Source organism: Solanum dulcamara, chromosome 8, assembly GCF_947179165.1.
Source record: "Solanum dulcamara chromosome 8, daSolDulc1.2, whole genome shotgun sequence".
Taxonomy (NCBI): Eukaryota; Viridiplantae; Streptophyta; class Magnoliopsida; order Solanales; family Solanaceae; genus Solanum; species Solanum dulcamara.
Genome location: NC_077244.1, coordinates 12,667,181 through 12,685,783, shown reverse-complemented (window position 1 = coordinate 12,685,783; position 18,603 = coordinate 12,667,181). Strand labels below are relative to the sequence as shown.

Genomic DNA, 18,603 nt, shown 5'->3' with positions numbered 1-18,603 from the left:
AATCATTTTCAAATTGTTGGAAAAAAATACTATAATATTGATAGCGGATAAAAAATTAAAAATAGTAAGTGAATTATCACAAATATTGTATTGTGGCAAGCCACTTCCTTGAAAGCAATTTCAGCTAGACTCTAGTGAAAATTGTTAAGATCGGTCACTCTCTAAGGTTCCACAACTCCCTCAAATACATGTACTCATGGTTGAATGTTTGGAGTTGCACAAATACAATTACCTAAAAATTCATCATAGAAAGTATAAGTATTTAAGACAGTGAGAGAACTAGTAAAAGAAAGAGTAAATGAAAGAGAGACTTTTTGTCTCTCTCTTATGGAGCTCACAAATAATGCTCCTTAAATAGGCGCATCATTTACATTTTCATTCATTAAAAGAAATGTAAGAAATTAAAGTAAAAATTAATCTAATGAAACATTAGTCTTGTTTAATAACAAAATTATCATAATGCGAAGTAACTTTCAAGTCTTCTGAAAAGTTCATATCTTATTCATTACGAAGTTAAAAATTAAGACACTGCCACTTGAATGAATGTGAATCATTTATGATGAAGTAGTCATCCCACTCCTCATATACGTACGATTTAGGAATGTTTACATAGATTAATTACGGAGAGTTATAAGATGTTATTTATTCTTCACCTTAAATAAAAGGGAAATAATGTCCACACCTGATTATAAATATCCATATTTATTATTAGCGATAAATATAATATGAAAAAATTATATTATTGACACCAAATAATTATCGTTAACTTTCCCTTTGACAGATATTTAATCAACTTCCAATTTCAATTTTAAATAGATAGGTAACATATATAAAAACTAAAAACATATACATTCATTTTTTGACTAAAAATTAATCCCAATTACAAAAATTTCAATTTCTTTTTTCTGTATTCTACTTATGAAAAACTCTCTTTCTTCTAACTCTTTCAATCAACAGCTATTTCTGATTCATTTTGATGGACTGTTGATACTTTTACACTTCTTCAGAGATCTCTTGAATTTCATGAGCACAATCACTTAATTTTATTTCTGGAGAGGTAGTGATTTTCGTCTTAGGAACAGAATAATGTGACGACTCTAATTCCTGCAGCCTGTTCTTTTTCTTCCTCTTCACTTCTGTGTGCCATTGCTTTATGGCTTGTGTTATGTGTTCTTCCAACAATGCACTTTTGAAATGTGAACCCATCTAGACCAAAAAGTAAATAAATCATAAAATAGAACATACTTTTATATTATGATCACGTCATGCAACTGATGAAATATCCTTAAGGTCAGTATTATATATACATGCTTTAGACTTTTAAAAATCTTGATTCAACGACGTTGAATAAAAGAAATCATTTGTGATGCAACTTAATCAACGTTGCACGAATAAAAGTTATCATAAAGTTTCGTTATTGTTCCATCGATAAACCTATCAATTAATTAAATTAATTCCTAAATTTGAAGAAAAAAAATCCTTAATTAACTAAAATAGGTTTGTAAAGTGAATCAAATCATTATGGAAGTATATATGTTTTATGGAGTAACAAACCTGTGTAACAAGGGCATAGAGAGGCAAAGTAATGTAACTACAAAGTACTTGAACCATCAGCCTGCATGTCCCACATATATGCAAGGAAATTAATTAGGATCCTTACATTTTGATCGATCGACCAAATATAATTATGTACGCTAGCCCTAATATACAAGAATGTATATTATATGTGAAAAATATTTATAATAACTTGTATATGAAATCTAATCTATAATATTATATTATGTGATAATCTATTATGAGATATTACTCTTTTAAAGTAGATTTGATAATATGTATTAAATAAATTAGCCAAGTAGGTTGATTTTGCTAGTTTTTAGAAATTGGGGGGGTGAAAACTCTATTAGAAAAAGTACATTCACTTTCTAAATATTCTTTGCAAATAAAATGGCCAAACATAATTCTAACTTTAAAATTTTCAAATAAAATGTATAATATTTAATTTTCATGATCAAACGCCAATTTAATCACCCGAAGAGACTGAACTGTAATTATTGCAAGAAATAATAATTTTATTTTGACAAAATGTCACTTTAAATACAAAAATGTAAAAAGAGAAAATAGTTGTGATAATGAAATTGAGGATGGAAATATGACTTACGCTAAAACTACCCTGACAACGATGATCTCCACATGCTCATGATAACAAGAGCTTATTCCAAATTGCCACTAAAATATTTAATTTTTTCACAAAATATAATTGGAAAAAAAGAGTTGTTAATTTAATTAATTATAAGAACAAGTTATTCTACTTTTTGGCTAATTAAGGTAGAGATTTACCGTCACCCAAATAAAGAAGGCCAGCTCAAATGCATTCTACGATAATCAAGTCATGGAACACAAAGAAAATAGATAGATAAGTTAATTGTTAGGGAGAGGGGGGAAAAGCAAAAATTTGATGATTTAATTTTCTTATAAGCATAATGTAAAAATGAAAATGAAAAATTTAAAAGATATCTGAACTATTAAATACTTTAAAAGATAGCTAATATATGTTACAACATAAGTGGTGAGATTAATAATTGAGAAAGTCGAGAAGTTATCGGTAGATGTGGAAAAATTAGGCCATGAAAATATGATTCATGCAATTTGTTTAAGTTTGGGCAGATTCATTACCTGATCAACTCATTTTAGCCTAATTCATTTCAATCAATCTAAATTTGACCTGATGTATAGCTCAAAATTATTCATGAAAAATATTATTAAAATATTTTTTTAATTTGATACAAACAAAGAAACTAAACTGTACTCCCTCCATTTTAATTTAAATATTTTACTCACTTTTTTTAATTTGTTTAAAAAGAGTGTACGGGCCTCTTTCTATATTTAGTAAGCTTTTCAATCCCAACATCCTCTATAAGTCTAAGGTGGCAAAATTTAAAGGACTTCACATCTTTAGTTTAAAAACCACAAGATTCAAAATCTTTTTTGATTTATTAAACTTTATGTCTAGTCAAACTAAAACACTTAAATTGATAAGGAATGGACGAATTGAGTTATGACCTGCTTTTAGCCCATTTCACTAATTAAATAACTTTTGATCCGCCTATTTATTAACTTAGTTCATTTTGATCATATTCAATTCAACCCGTCCATTTAATACCTCTAATTACCAGCTATATCAAAATGCCACTACTACAAAATTGGATTCAGCGACGGACAAAATTTGTAGCTAAACAACAAAATTCGTTGCTAATCCTACTTAGCGATAAATTTTTGTTAGCCACGAGCAAAATACCGACTGACCAACAATAAAGTTTATAGCTAAATGCAGTGTTTTTTTTGTAGTGTACACGAATTCATTAAATATAGGTGATTAAGAGCTCATTTGGGTTGGCTTATAAGTTGCTTATAAACTGTTTTCAACTTTTTTGAGTGTTTGGCTGATCAATTTAAGCCATTTTGTGCTTAAAATAAGCCTAAAAAAATAATTGAGTCTGTTTGGCATAATTTATCTAAAGCAGCTTATAAGCCGAAAATAACTTTTTTTTTGACTTATAAATTGCTTAAAATAAATTAAGTCAAACCGGCATTAAAGCTGCGTAAAGATGAGATGAAAGGAGAAATTGCTTACTATGAAAAGGGTATAATGGAGAAGGGTCAAAACAAATTGAGGTTGATTAAACCAAAATAGTCTATCATTAGGTTGCACCAATGGGGATCCTATGATGACACTCTCTTGATTTTCCAATTGAAGTGCCATTTGGGCCACAATTGTCTCCAGCTTAGTCCCAATCACCAACACTGTCTATAAAATCGACCATTAGTAAATTTTATAATTCGTCACTAAATAAGATTAGCAACGAATAGTAAATTTTATAGTCCTTCACTAAATAGAATTAACGGATGAATAAATTATGTATGTCACCAATTAAGATGAGAATTTTGTATTTCCTTACGATGAGTGGGAGAAATGATACCCAAAGATAGATGTTCCATCCTGTATGAAATAATTAAAAAAGAATTATTATTATTAGATATATAAGCTGAAAAAAATAAACCAAATATTAATTAGTGATGGGCTAAAATATGGAGTAATTAAATAGTGATGACATACCATGGACGTCAACCAACAAGAAGATGACCACTATTAACCACATGAAAGGACTGTTCCAGTAAAAGAATAAGAGGAGATTGTCAGTGTATAGGTAATTAATAATTATGCATGGCGTATACAAGATTTTACGCATATTATTTTGACTTATTGTCATAAATTTGTCTCGCAAGTGATTTTTAATAGAAATTATGATAATTTCAAAATTCTACTTTGAGTCACCATAATTGATTATTTGTCAGTTGTCCGTGTATAAAAAGAAGAAATTAGTTCACAACTTTAAGAGCCGAAGTCGAAGCTTGTTATGTGATTTATCAATTACCTTATGCCAACAACGACTTTGAAATCATCCTCTAAAGATCGTTCAATGTACTTTTGAAAATTAAAGGCGTTGCTTGAAGATAAATGTGCCTGCATATTTAGATTAATTGAGTAAATAAAAGGGAAATACATAATTAGTGAGATAGTATGGTTAATGCTTTGACAATTGACCACAATCAAATCGTTTTTGAGGACTTTTTGTTACATATGGACGATTGAATTGAATGAATCACGAATATTATATACTATGTAATTCAATCAAAGCAGAATCTAGCAAAGCAAACAGGTATTGACTTATCTCTCCCATCCCCCCAAGTCCCCATTAATGGCTTAGATGCTGATGCAAATGACACAATGTATGACGACTGCAACAAAAAAAAAAGGAAGGATTCAGGTATTGACTTATCTCTCCCACACCCCCAAGTCCCCATTAATGATTTAGATGCTAACACAAATGACACACTGGATGATGACTGCAATACGACAAAAAGGAAGGATTCAGGTATTGACTTATCTCTCCCACACCCCCAAGTCCCGATTATTGGTTTAAATGCAGACACAAATGATACACTTGAGGACGACTGCAATATTACAAAAATGAAGGAGCCAGGTATTGACTTATCTCTCCCACAGCCTCATGGCTCCCCCAATAATTTTATTGTTGTGAATGATGTAGCTGTTGTAGTTTATGGAGGTGAGGATGGGGGAATACAGGAGGAACCCACTAACTTGCAGGAAGGGGTTACCAGAGGGAGGGAAAGTACTTTGGTTGACCATAGGAAAGACATTAGAGCTCCTGCTACCATAGAGGTAACTACTACAACTGTAACCAGAAAGGAGAGGTACAATGAATACTCACAACAAGAAGAGGACTGCTACACAATGGATAAGGAACCTCCGGATCCGAAAAGGCAAAATGAGAGTCCTCAGGCGTTTAACAACAAGTCTACATTAGCACTTAGTAAGAAGAAAAGGGATGCGTTGAAGAAGAAAATTATTAAAGAAATGCAATCAGGACAACAGAGCTTACATGATGTATTGGTGGTGGAACATGCAGGCATCCATGTGACAGCTTTGCAAATTCAGAAACCGAATACTGGAAAATGTGCCCTTAACAAGGAAATTACACCACAAGAACTAACAGATGAATACAGAGTCACACATTCTGAGGATGAGGAAGATCCTGACCAATATGATGAGGTTCAAAAAGAAGAGGAGGAAAGGAGGGCTCTTTCTACCAGGGGTCAGCAAGAAAATAGGAAAAAGAAGCAACAAGATAACACAACAAGTTCTGATAATGCTATTTGCAAAAGTGGCATCAAAACAAGGTCCAAATCAAATAAGTCTCAATGATTAATACCCTATGTTGGAATGCAAGGAGTATTGATACTCAGGGTTCACTAGATAGACTTCAAAAACTCAAAGACTATCACAAAATCTCTATGATGGCAATTCTTGAACCATTCTCAAACCAATCACACCTCAATTCACATAAAATTCAGCTTAATATGGACAGTGCTATTCATAATTCCAACAACAAAATTTGGCTCTTCTGGAATAAAGATGTAGCATGCTCCATTATAGATCAGGATGAGCAGCAGATTACCTGTGAGATCAAACATGTTACATGGCATATTACCTATCTCACAACCTTTGTTTATGCTAAATGTAAAGATCATTTGAGAAGAGATCTTTGGGATAAACTACTGCTATATTCCAGTGTAGGCAAACCATGGTGTACAATAGGGGATTTTAATGTAATCACTGGCATTGAAGAGAAGCTGGGGGGCATACCCTACAACATGAACAAAAATTTTGAATTCATAAGTACTATTGAAGCTTGTGGACTCATAGACTTGGGTTTTCATGGTGCAAAGTATACATGGTGTAACAACAGAGATAATGATGCCAGGATTTGGAAGAGACTAGATAGAGCTATGGTAAATGATAAGTGGTTAGACATGATGCCCATGACTACTATTACTCATTTAGCTTCCACTGGATCAGACCATTGCCCTTTATTCATGGAGTGTGCAGAGAGACAGAACAATGCCCCTAAGTATTTTAAGTTTCTACACTGCTGGGTTGATAATGATAGCTTCCTTGATGTAGTGAAAACGTGCTGGGGAAAACCTGCCGCAGGAAATCCTATGAGAAGATTTCAGGACAAAATGAAAAGAGTGCGAAGCACTCTGAGTAAGTGGTCAAGACAAGAATATGGTGATATTTTCTCTTCCATCACTGATTTTGAGACAAAAGTTAGAGAGGCTGAGGATGCAATAATCAGTGATAACTCCGAAGATAATAGAACCAAGTTGAACTTGATCAATGCCAAATACATCAGGTATCTAAAGATAGAGCAATCCATCCTCAAACAAAAAACTCAACTCCAATGGTTTAAGGAAGGGGATGCCAACTCCAATTACTTTCATGCTATCATTAGAGGGAGAAGGAGAAGACTGTATATTCACAAAATTGAGGATGATCAGGGTAATAGTATTCAGGGAAATGAGGAAATTGCCAAGGCTGCATGTCATTACTTTGAAAAGATATTTACTACAGACAACAAGAAAATCAATGAAGATTTCCTTAAGTACATACCTAGAAAGGTCAGTGACAATCAAAACCACATGTTGCAAAGGGTACCTACTAAAGAGGAGGTACAGAAAGTGATTTTCTCTATGAATGGTACTTCTGCTGCAGGTCCTGATGGGATGAGTGGCAAGTTTTTCCAGGTATGCTGGGACATTATCAGTGAGGACCTTTTGGAGCTGATTCTGTTTTTCTTTAATGGCCATGACATCCCAAAATACGTCTCCCATGCATGTCTGGTTCTACTCCCAAAAGTTGAACATCCTAATAGACTATCTGAATTCAGACCTATATCTCTCAGCAATTTTAGTAGCAAAATAATCTCCAAACTCCTTAGTAGCAGACTGGCTCCCATCCTTCCACATCTTATTTCTGATAATCAGTCTGGATTTGTCCAAGGAAGGAGCATATCTGAGAACATTATGCTGGCTCAAGAAATTATGCATAACATAAACAAACCCAAAATTGGAGATAATGTGGTTATTAAACTTGACATGGCCAAGGCTTATGATAGAGTCTCATGGTCCTTTATCTGTCTTGTCATGAGAAAGATGGGATTTGGGGAAACCTTCATAGACATGGTATGGAGAATAATGTCTAACAATTGGTACTCTGTCATCATAAATGGCAGCAGGCATGGTTTTTTCCACTCAACAAGAGGTCTCAAACAGGGAGACCCACTCTCTCCTGCTCTCTTTGTTCTTGGTGCAGAAGTACTGACCAGAATGTTAAACAACCTTCATCAGCACTATCTATACACTGGTTTTCAAATGGAGAAAAGGGGTCCTCAAATTAACCACTTGAGTTTTGTAGATGACATTATTATTTTCACCTCAACTTCCAAGTATTCCCTTCAACTCATCATGAAGACTCTTCAGATGTATGAAGGCATTTCTGGGCAGCTTATTAATAAGGAAAAAAGCCAAATCTTAATCCCTACCAATACCCCTGATGATATAATGGATAGAGTAGTGACCATCACTGATTATAAATGCACTCATGGGCCTATGACATACTTGGGATGTCCATTGTATATAGGAAGACAAAGGGTCATATATTTCACTGGTATAGTTTCAAAAGTGATTGCTAAAATTCAAGGGTGGCAGACAAAGATGCTAAGCTATGGGGGGAGAGCCACTTTGATCAAATCAGTGCTTCAATCACTTCCTATACATCTGTTATCTGCCATAACCCCTACCAGAACCACTTTGAAACAAATAAAATGCCTTATTGCTGACTTCTTCTGGGGTTGGGATAAGGAGAAAAGGAAGTATCATTGGGCCTCTTGGGAAACCCTTAGCTTACCATATGAGGAGGGAGGTATTGGTGTAAAAAACTTGGAAGATATATGTCTGGCAATGCAATACAAACATTGGTGGTTGTTCAGAACTAAGAGATCTTTATGGGGGGATTTCCTGAGAGCTAAATACTGCAAAAGAGCTCACCCTGTCACAAAAAAGTGGCACACAGGTCAATCTCTCATGTGGAAGAACATGATGAAGAACAAAGGTGACATAGAACCTCACATTAAGTGGACCTTATGTTCAGGGAACTGCAGTTTCTGGTGGGATGATTGGCTGGGTATTGGCCCTCTAGCCAATCACTATGAATATATTCCAAGATTCAACAACTCCACTGTCTCCATGTTCTTGACAAATGGAAAATGGAATGAAGAGAAAATCAGGCAACAGGCCCCTCAACACATGATACACACAATTCTCAATACTAAAATCATGTACCAACAAAACACATTAGATCAAGCTCAATGGAAGCTGCAATCACATGGAAATTTCACTTGTAAATCAGCTTGGGAAAATGTGAGAAAGAAAAAAAACAAGACATTGATAGATAGGATGACATGGCATACTAACATCCCTTTCAAGGCTTCATTCTTGCTTTGGAGAGCATTGAGACACAAACTGCCAACCAATGATAAACTGATTTCTTTTGGGAGAGAAACTGCAGAGTGCTCATGCTGCTACAGGCCTGGTTTGGACAACATAGATCACATATTTGTCTCTGGAAGCTTTGCTAAACACATCTGGACATATTTCTCTAACTGGGGGGGAATCAGGCAGGACCACAACTCCATTAGAGACATCTTGATGAGATGGTGGACCTACAAACCAAACAATGCTGTACATAAACTCATGTTGCAAGCCCTCCCTATATTTATTTGCTGGAATGTCTGGAAGAACAGGTGTGCAAGTAAATATGGAGGAAAGAAATCTAGTACTACTAGGGTGAAGTTCAATATAATCAAAGAAATATACATGCTTATTACCACAGTTTTTCCATATATCCAATGGCCACCAGCTTGGAAAGATCTAATTATTTGGATAGAAAACTGTAAGCATGACTAGGGGTGGGCATAAAATACCGGAAACCGAATTACCGGACCGAACCGACTATTTCGGTATTTTGGTATTCGGTATTCGGTACTTCGGTTCGGTATTCGGTACCAAAATTTAATATTTCGGTATTTCGGTTTCGGTTTCGATATTTATAATTTTCCCGTTCGGTATTCGGTAAATACCGAATACCGAAATTATTTCTGTTGGGCCTCCTAAAAAATGACTTTTAAACATAAAGGGCTATAGGCCCATTCCTATAATTTAACTTGAAGTCCAGCCCAGTCCTTAACAGCCCAATTAAGTATGTTTTACATTCACTACATCTAGCCCAATTGAACAAGGGTTCTTATGCTCTCTACAGCAATAGTAATGGCAGAAACTGCTGCATCAGCTTCACTGCTTCACTCCGCTTTCACCTTCACCGCTTCACGCCGCCATCCGCTTCACTTGAAGGTAAGTTCTCTTTGCTTCTTCTCTTCCTCTTCCTCTTCCATTCTTCCTTCACATTCTGTCTCTATTTTTCCCCCAAATAATACGCGTACCCTAAATAACATTTCAAATAGATTATGAAGTTTTCAAATAGATCAAGAACCTTCAACATCAAGGAGGCCTTATGATCTACTTTGGTTTTCTTGGTTCCCGTCCTCTTGAAAAACACGGCTGCTCTTATTTTTAGCAATCTTCGACAAATTTGAGTTTGATGATGTGGTTTTTCTTTGTGTAGTTACAAATTTAACAAATTTTGATGATATAAATGAAGCTTAGACGAAGAACCAGAGGATTTAATATGTTGGTATATATTCTTGAAATTTGATAAATTGATTGATATTTCAAGACAAGTGTGAGAGTTGAGTGCTTGTTTTCTGCCTGGATTATAAAATTGGAGATTGCAGAGAATCTCACACTATCGACACAACAATAAAATTATATAGGTTGCTACTTGCTATTGCTGAAGATAATAAATACTGTTGTCAGAGTGGGACTATATTATATGGCAAGCCCCTCTTCTCCAGAATAGAATAATTATTGTTGCTAATGTGAATATTACAGTAGCTAAAAGTTGATACATTACAATTTTTCTCATGCTTTTAAATGAAATCTTCACATCTTTTGACTTCAATATGGGATTACCGAATACCGTACCGAACCGAATTTTGATTTACCGATTACCGAATCACCGAACCGAAGTTTGAAAGTTCGGTATTTGGTATATACTTTGAATTACCGATTACCGAATTATCGAACCCAAACTTTGAAAATACCGAACCGAATACCGAATGCCCAGCCCTAAGCATGACATAAAAGTAACCCAGGTTAAATGGCTCAAACCCCCCCCTAACATAGTTAAACTTAACACTGATGGGAGTGCCATAGGCAACCCAGGAAAGATAGGAGCAGGAGGCATAGTAAGGGATCATAAGGGTAATTTGATATATGCTTTTGCCTCTCCTTTGGGAGTTGGAACAAATAATCAAGCGGAAGTGCAGGCAACCAGTGTTGGCATTAATTGGTGCATTCAACATGGTTATAATAGAGTAATATTGGAAGTAGATTCGGAACTTGTGATCAAGTGGCTGAATCTGGACATCAAACCACCCTGGAACATTCAAAACTACGTTAATGAACTCCAACAACTGGTCCAACTGCTAGAATACTTCCAATGCAAACATGTTTTTCGGGAAGCAAATTTTCCAGCTGATACATTATCTAAGTACAGCCATACACTTGATAATACACAACACTTCTACAACCTTCAACAACTTCCACAAGAAACCAAGGGCTACATAAAGCTAGACAAGATAGGAATGGCAAGCTTCAGGAGAAGAAGATTAAAAAGGATAAAACAACCTTCTTGAACATGTTTATCTCTAATTTTCCCAACTTGGCTACGATTGGTGTTGCTGCAACTTTCCTTGGACCTACTTGGTACGACATGTCTAAAAAGAGCAAAGATGAAAAGAATTTCCCCAACCCATGCGAGATAGAAGGTTCGTATACTTGTTCTTGAATAGGACTAGTGTAGGCTACTTTCTTGTATTCTCATGGAAGGGGAGAGTCTCCCTCATTTATGCTTTCTTAGTTGATTTGTACCGAGAGGAGTCCTCTCACAGGTTTAATGCTTTCTAGTTATAGTTAGTCTCTTTTTGTATCGGGGATGAGTTAGCCGACCTTAATAGGTTAGCCGACTTATGAACCACCATAGGATCGGAGGTAAGGTTTATGTCCCCCTCCTTGTATTTTATTTTGATTATTTATGTTAAGGCTTGGGGGTGCTGCTCAACCCCTGACTGTGCACGAGAGGTGGGAGCCTCGTGTAGGGTCTGTTCCCATAAAAAAAAAAAAAAAATACTATGTAATAATCACTGCATATTGATAAAATGTCAAGTTAACCTTTAAATTTTAATCATGTTAAACGTCTCAATCGATTAATTATTTTAAACAATTTCAATTTATCAAAACGACTAATATTTAAAATCGAAGAAAAAGGGAATACGCACCGTAATGAAGCCATGGCGTAATGTAAGATAATCAATTTTGGCTACTGAATGAAAGAATTGCCGCAGGAAACATTTCTGTCCCAAATGCAAAATAGTAGTATTAATAGTAAAATAGCAAAAGAGACAAAAATAAATGGCCCTTTATATCTGGAGATAGATTTGGGGTATTTAAATATTTTTTCTGAGACATTTTGGTCATTTAAGTTTGTCAAAAGTGAGCATTTTCTTTTATCACTATTAGATATTTAACAAATACTATTTATTAGATTTAATGGAATTTTGAAAGGAGGGGAAAGGATTTTTCGTGAATTCAAATTTGCAGTTTCTACTATTTTTATTTTGTTTGTAAATTTTGAGGTGCAACTTCTGCTATTTTATTGCATATCTATATTTGGTGTCTAGTTTAACTTTTTGTATATTGAAGTTTCTAATATTTGATGAGACTTTCCTAATATTCCTGATTACTTTTTTTTTCTTTCAATATTTCTAACACCTAACCAATAGAGTTTATTAAATTATTTGATCGAAATAAAAAATGCTCACTTTCGACAAATTTAAAAGACTAATTAAATCTTCTCAGGAATATATTTAAGGGATAATTTTTGTCACTTTCAAATCTAAATATGAAATATTAATACTCAAAATTCTTCTCTTTTTGCCTTATAAAATGTCAAAGAAAAATGAAAAAATTATTTTATACTTACAATCCAAAGTTGAATAGAAGTGTTTGTAAACTTGTTCATGTGGCGTCGACCAAACGTGGTTTCTCTTGTAAATCTGAACCTATTAGGATCTAATATGTGGTTGGTTACATTTGATCATAAATGTAGCAAAATTAGAATTCAAACAATATAAATTAGATGTTAATTATATTTAATTTAATATAATTAAATGTAATTATATTTAAATATAATCTAAGTGAAATATATAAATTACTCAAAAATTTAAATTATTGTAAGCAAGTAGAAGGTGCATACCATTGGCTGCCATATATTCTATTGTCTGCGTCTCCTTCTCCCATCTTTTCCAGCGTTTCATCTATTAATTAATCAGAAGAATATATATAGTAAATATAAAAATTAAAAGTAAATATTTACTACTATTAGTAGAAAATGAAATTTAATAAAGTAAAGAAATTATAATCTTAAATTAAAGATACAGTTTTTTCTTAAATAGAATTTAAAAGAAAGTAAAATAAATAAAATAATAAAGTGACAAAAATGATCCCTTAAAGTTACAATTTAGTAGCTCGTGTTATTTTTATTCTTGATTTCTTATTCTTTATTTTGATATTTATATTGGGATTTTGATTAATTTTAATTTTGTCAGTTAATTAAAAATAATTTTTTTATCTCCCCTACAAAGGTAAATTCACATTCCAAAATAAAAATTTAAAAATTACAAAAAGTGATAATTAAAACATTTAATTCTTTAATATTGATTTCTCAATTATTTTAAAATAATATTTAAATATTTTTAAATTAGGTAAAAGTAGTAAAATGAACATACATTCTGTATTCCAATTTATGCGGAAAAAATCAAATTATAAGGGTTTAAATACTTAATTTTGATACGTATATTTGAATATAGATCCTTCAAATTTTTTACATAATTTGAAAGTTACACGAAAACGTCGGAAAGTACTATAACTAAACATAGCCTATAATTCGGATTTTAAATAAAATGAGAAAATTATAATAATAAAAAAATTATTTAACTCTCCAAATAATAATAATACTTTCACATAAACTAAGACGAAAGGAATATTATTTAGGAATAGCGTACCTTGGCTCTTCCTAAAGCCATTGTGACAACACTATACACAATCTGCATGATTGCTAGCACAAATATGAAGTTGTTTAGCTGATTAATTCCACTTTGTGACATGAAAGAAGTCATCCCCTGGAAATAAATTAACAAATAATTTTTCTTAAAATTATAAATAAGAAAGAGCACATTTTTATCATAAATTATAATATATTCTTTTTGTTTTAATTTATGTATCATTGTTCTGATTGATTCAAAAATCAAATTATTTAATGTCGACTCTGAACTCAAATAGGAAAATTTTAAGTTTTATAAAATAAAAAATATATATTTAAAAACTACATAAAAAGTACTATAAGTCATAATAATTTATAAGTTGTTTTCCCAATTTGAAATATATAACTTCAAATTGGATATGGACTTTTCATGGCCAAACATTGATTTTTCAATTAAAGTGAAAAATCAAACAAATTAAAATAAAATGAATAATATTTGTGGCCAAATGGATCCTAAGTTTTTTGAAATAAAATGTATATATTTGAAAACTAGGTAAAAAGTATTGTAAATCATAACAATAAATACTTTTAAAAAATATATGAAAAAAAACATAATTTTTTTTATTTGACTCTCAAAATTCGAAAAGTATCACGTACTCTGGTACCACAATGGTCTTCTGAATTTTCACTTGTAGAATCCAGTAAAGAACGATGACAAGGAAGCATGGAGTTTGTTATTCTATTTGGTATGCATATTTTGGATATTGGCCTTTGTATTACTGCTAATAATAGAGATAAAAATCCTAGTTGCATCAACACTGCATACAACAAATCAAATTAAATGGTCAAAGAGTTTAAAAAAAACTATATACTGACAGTAAAATATCTTATACTATTAGGAAAACTAGAAAGTAACTATATATTTATCTTGTTTGGCTCATTTTTTTAAATTGTAAAATTATGAGAAGTTTTTTTTATTGAAAAGTAACAGTTTGCATTGGACTAACCAATTCGAAAAAATACAGAAATTTGTGTCAAAATTCTAAAGTTCTTTCTGGAAAAAACTTTTTTTCCAGCGTTTCTAAAAATAACTTTTGCTGATATTAAAGTAGAAATTTGTGTTTGACAGAGATTTTGAAAGTGATTTTTCTAAAAAAAAAAAACTTAGTCAAACACCTCAATACTCTAAATTTAAAATAAAGATTTTTTAAAGAAAATATGCATTTTTGGCTTTTTAAAAATCTGACCACATGGGGGTTACTGATTTCTTTAAAAAAAAAAAAAAGTGGAACAAGTAACTTGAAAAATAAGACAGATGACTTACTTCAACATGTTAAAATATTCTAATAGTGCAAAAAAGAAAAAATTACACTCTCATAAATAATTAATTTATTAAATTTTTGAAAGTAAGCAAATTAAAGAAATGTCATGTAAAATTAGGATATGAAAGAAAGACCTGATTTAAGTTTCTCCACAGCTTCGAACAAAGCGGTTTTCCTATGCTTTTTGAGCCACTTCACGAATGTTACAAATGCAAGGGAATTCATAATTAAGTCTCATATACTTTATACAAATTCTAAATAATATCGGACTTTTTAAAAATATTGTTAATTGTACATGTGTCAAATCCTTCATAAATTATGCATATTTAAAGGATTTGACATAGGTGTAAGTCTAGGGCTGTACAGGGCAAACGGATAAATCGCACCAAATCGACAAACCAAACCAAATCGGAAAAAAAACCCGACTAGTGGTTTGGTTTGACTTGGTTTGGTGTTTGGAAAAAAAACCCGACCATTATAGGGTTGGTTTGGTTTTAACTAAAAAAAGTCAAACCGAACCCAAACCGACCCGATTATAGATATACTACTTTTAAATTATGTTATACATAAAAATATTTATTAAAATGTAATTTATAAATATTTTTTTAAAATTTTTCATAACTTTTATTTTCTTTCTTACATTTAGATTTGGACTTGAGAAGCTCATCTAAATAATATACAAAAAAAGCTCATCTTATAAAGTTATATTATAAAGTTAAAACTTCAAATAGTGTTCTGTCTCGTTGATATTTTGTACTATAACTCTTTTTAAGAAGCAATGCTCTGTGCTTTTTATTAGATATTATGAAAAAATACGAGAAACTTGAAAAAAAAACCGAAAAACCCGAGAAAAATTGATATCGAAAAACCCGACTTTTATTGGTTTGATTTGGTTTATAGATTTTATAACCAGACACAAATGGTTTGATTTGATTTGTAAAAAATTCGAACCAACCCGGTCCATGTACACCCCTAGGTGTAACAATATTTTTTAAAAGTACAGCAACATGGAATAAACTAAAATCTAGTTGCTTACATGACAAAGAAGATGGATCAAGTGTTCGATGAAAATGCCAAGGAATATAAAGATGAAGCACACAATAGCCAAAGCCCAAGTTGGAGTGTTTAAAAGAGTGCGAGCTCCTCCCCCTTCTCCTCCTCCGACCATAGTATTCAATTCGAAGAAGCAAATCCTATCTTCGGTTTATTGCAGGGAAGTTTAAAGAGGTTGAATGAATCAGAGACGGGGCAAAGACTAATTGAACAACGAAAAAAAGATATTGAGATGTTCACGATTAATGGCCCTGACTGATTGGTAGAAGAAGCTAAAATGTTTGCTCTCTCTATATATATATATATGTAGAATTCTAGAATTTCGTTTGTTTTCTTAATTTGAAAAAACAAGAACCATATTATGATATGTTGGAGATTTCTTATTTATTCTTGTAGAAAAAATAATACTAGTGGAGGTCTTATTAAGGCTTTTTGACTGGGCTATGCATGAGATAAGATATGACTGTCCCAGATAAATGCATTTGAAGTAGTTGTTTTGTAGACTTTAACTTGAATTCCACAATTTGGAGGGAGTTGATATGATTGACAAAAATAATAATACTTTATTCCTTGGCTTACGTTGAAGACTATGAAGAAATTATGCTAGTCATAGTAGTAATGGCTGACTTGCCCAAGTATTGACCATGTAAATGCTACTCATATTTTACTCCCTCCTTTCCTTTTTAGTTATAGTTTCAACAATCAATTTGAATAATATATAAAGTTAAATCAAATTATAGAAATTCAATATTTTAGAATATTGATATTCAAAAAATATACGAAAATTTTTATAAATTGTAAATTTTTTCATATCAATATGATGAAAAAATACATCTTAAAATGTTAGTCAAAGTCCATATCGTTTGTTAAATGAATTCTACACCCAATTACTTTGAAAATGAATGGCTTGAAGTACTTCTCGGTTTTTAACTTGTTGAACATAAAATTTTGCCCGCGAAGAAAATAGAGTAAAACGTTCTAAGATCAGTCACTTCTAAAACCATTTTTTTTTTGGATTGTTTGATTTTGTGAGCAAAATTATGCAAGGATTATATTGTAAAATTCCCCCAATCTTGCTTACACATGCAAACATAATTTACACTCGTCTAGACTAAATTAATGATCATAATAAAGAGAAGGGTTGAAAGTGGATCAAAATTCATATGCAAATTTGTTTACATATTAAGATCATCTAGATGAGTAAGAAATGGCTGCAGACAATAATATTTAAGATAGAACTAAGTACTAACAATGGACCACTTGTGACGTAGCTAGCTAACTTGTTTATCACGATTTCCTTAAAGGGTCATTTGACTAGGTGGTTAGATTTATGTGTACCCGCATGTATTAGTTATATAGATATTAATAATTATCTCATTATTTATATTACATAAAATAATATATAAAAAAAGGGCAGTCCGGCGTACTAAAACTCTCGCTATACGCGAGTTCCGGAAAAGGGTCTGACCACATGTAATGACCTTGAGGGTGATATTCGAAAATTTGTAAAACACGCGTGAACAGTAACTTTTTGGGCAGAAAATGCCCCTTTCTTCCCATTTCAATATTTTTCATCATTTGTTTGAGTTCTTGAACTCCTTGAGGTGATTTGAGAAGAGATTTCTAAGGCAAAGTGTTGGGTAAGTGATTTTTGACCTAAAATCTTTCCTTTTCATTAAGTTTTTGATGGTTTTAACCCCTAAAGTTTAGTTTCAAACCCCAAAAATCTTTGTTTCTTCCCTAATTCAAATTTAAGGAAAATGGTGATTTCTAACTCGTTTTGAGCTCTATTTTTATGGGTTTTTCAACCATGAGTTTCTTATTACAAGTAGAATGTGATTGTCCAATAAATTTCCAGATTTGACCTTTTTTGGAAATAATTAATTTTTAGACCATTTTACCCCCGGTTCCGAAACCTATCAATATGGGTGTCATTGGACTCCTTGTGATGTGTATGTGTTATTGTTGATAGTGGGTTGTTAGTCCGGGCATTGAATTCGAGAGTTGCTTGTTCGGTGGAGGTGTTCGAGTGTGGTTTCAACAATTGAGGTAGGTTTGGCTATCCTTCTTTGAGATTGAGATGGGGTAATTAGTCATTCATATGTTATAGACTTTGGGATGAGGTCATAGTATGATTTGAGAATGTTATATATATATATATATATATATTGTGATGCCCGTGGGGGGATTATTTATTAATGTATTGTCATGTGGGGGTTTATTTGTATTACATAGCCCGTGTGGAGGCCTTATTTGTTATCTTATTTGCTTTGAGAGCATGTGATTCGTGATTTGCCTAAGAGAGAGGATTGAGTATATATATTATTTGACTTGTGATGCTTGCCTGAGAGGTTGAGTTGGGGTTTTTGAGAATGCTTGACTATTGAAATATTGTTGAGAAAGGGATGAATATTCCTATTACTATTTATTGAGGATGAATATCATGTGTAGGTTAAGTTTTGAGAACTTTGAACCTTCTACCACATGTGAGTTGAATATTACTTTCATGTCATATGTGTTTTGATGCATTCATCCTCATTTATCATAGATGTTGAGAAATATGGAAATTCTTTTTGAGAAAGAAAATAA

General features: G+C 32.4%; 1 protein-coding gene across 1 annotated transcript; it reads right to left on the bottom strand.

Moving 5' to 3' along the window:
* Nucleotides 1-946: 946 nt before the first annotated feature.
* LOC129899803 (MLO-like protein 3) lies at nucleotides 947-16,278 on the bottom strand. Its single transcript, XM_055974816.1, is given in 16 exon segments — nucleotides 947-999; nucleotides 1,002-1,206; nucleotides 1,555-1,615; nucleotides 2,159-2,226; nucleotides 2,338-2,373; nucleotides 3,632-3,805; nucleotides 3,957-3,997; nucleotides 4,115-4,164; nucleotides 4,434-4,522; nucleotides 11,877-11,951; nucleotides 12,581-12,669; nucleotides 12,854-12,914; nucleotides 13,662-13,778; nucleotides 14,297-14,457; nucleotides 15,096-15,153; nucleotides 15,998-16,278. Coding segments are annotated over 16 exon segments (1,470 nt in total). The 5' UTR covers nucleotides 16,130-16,278.
* Nucleotides 16,279-18,603: the final 2,325 nt, after the last annotated feature.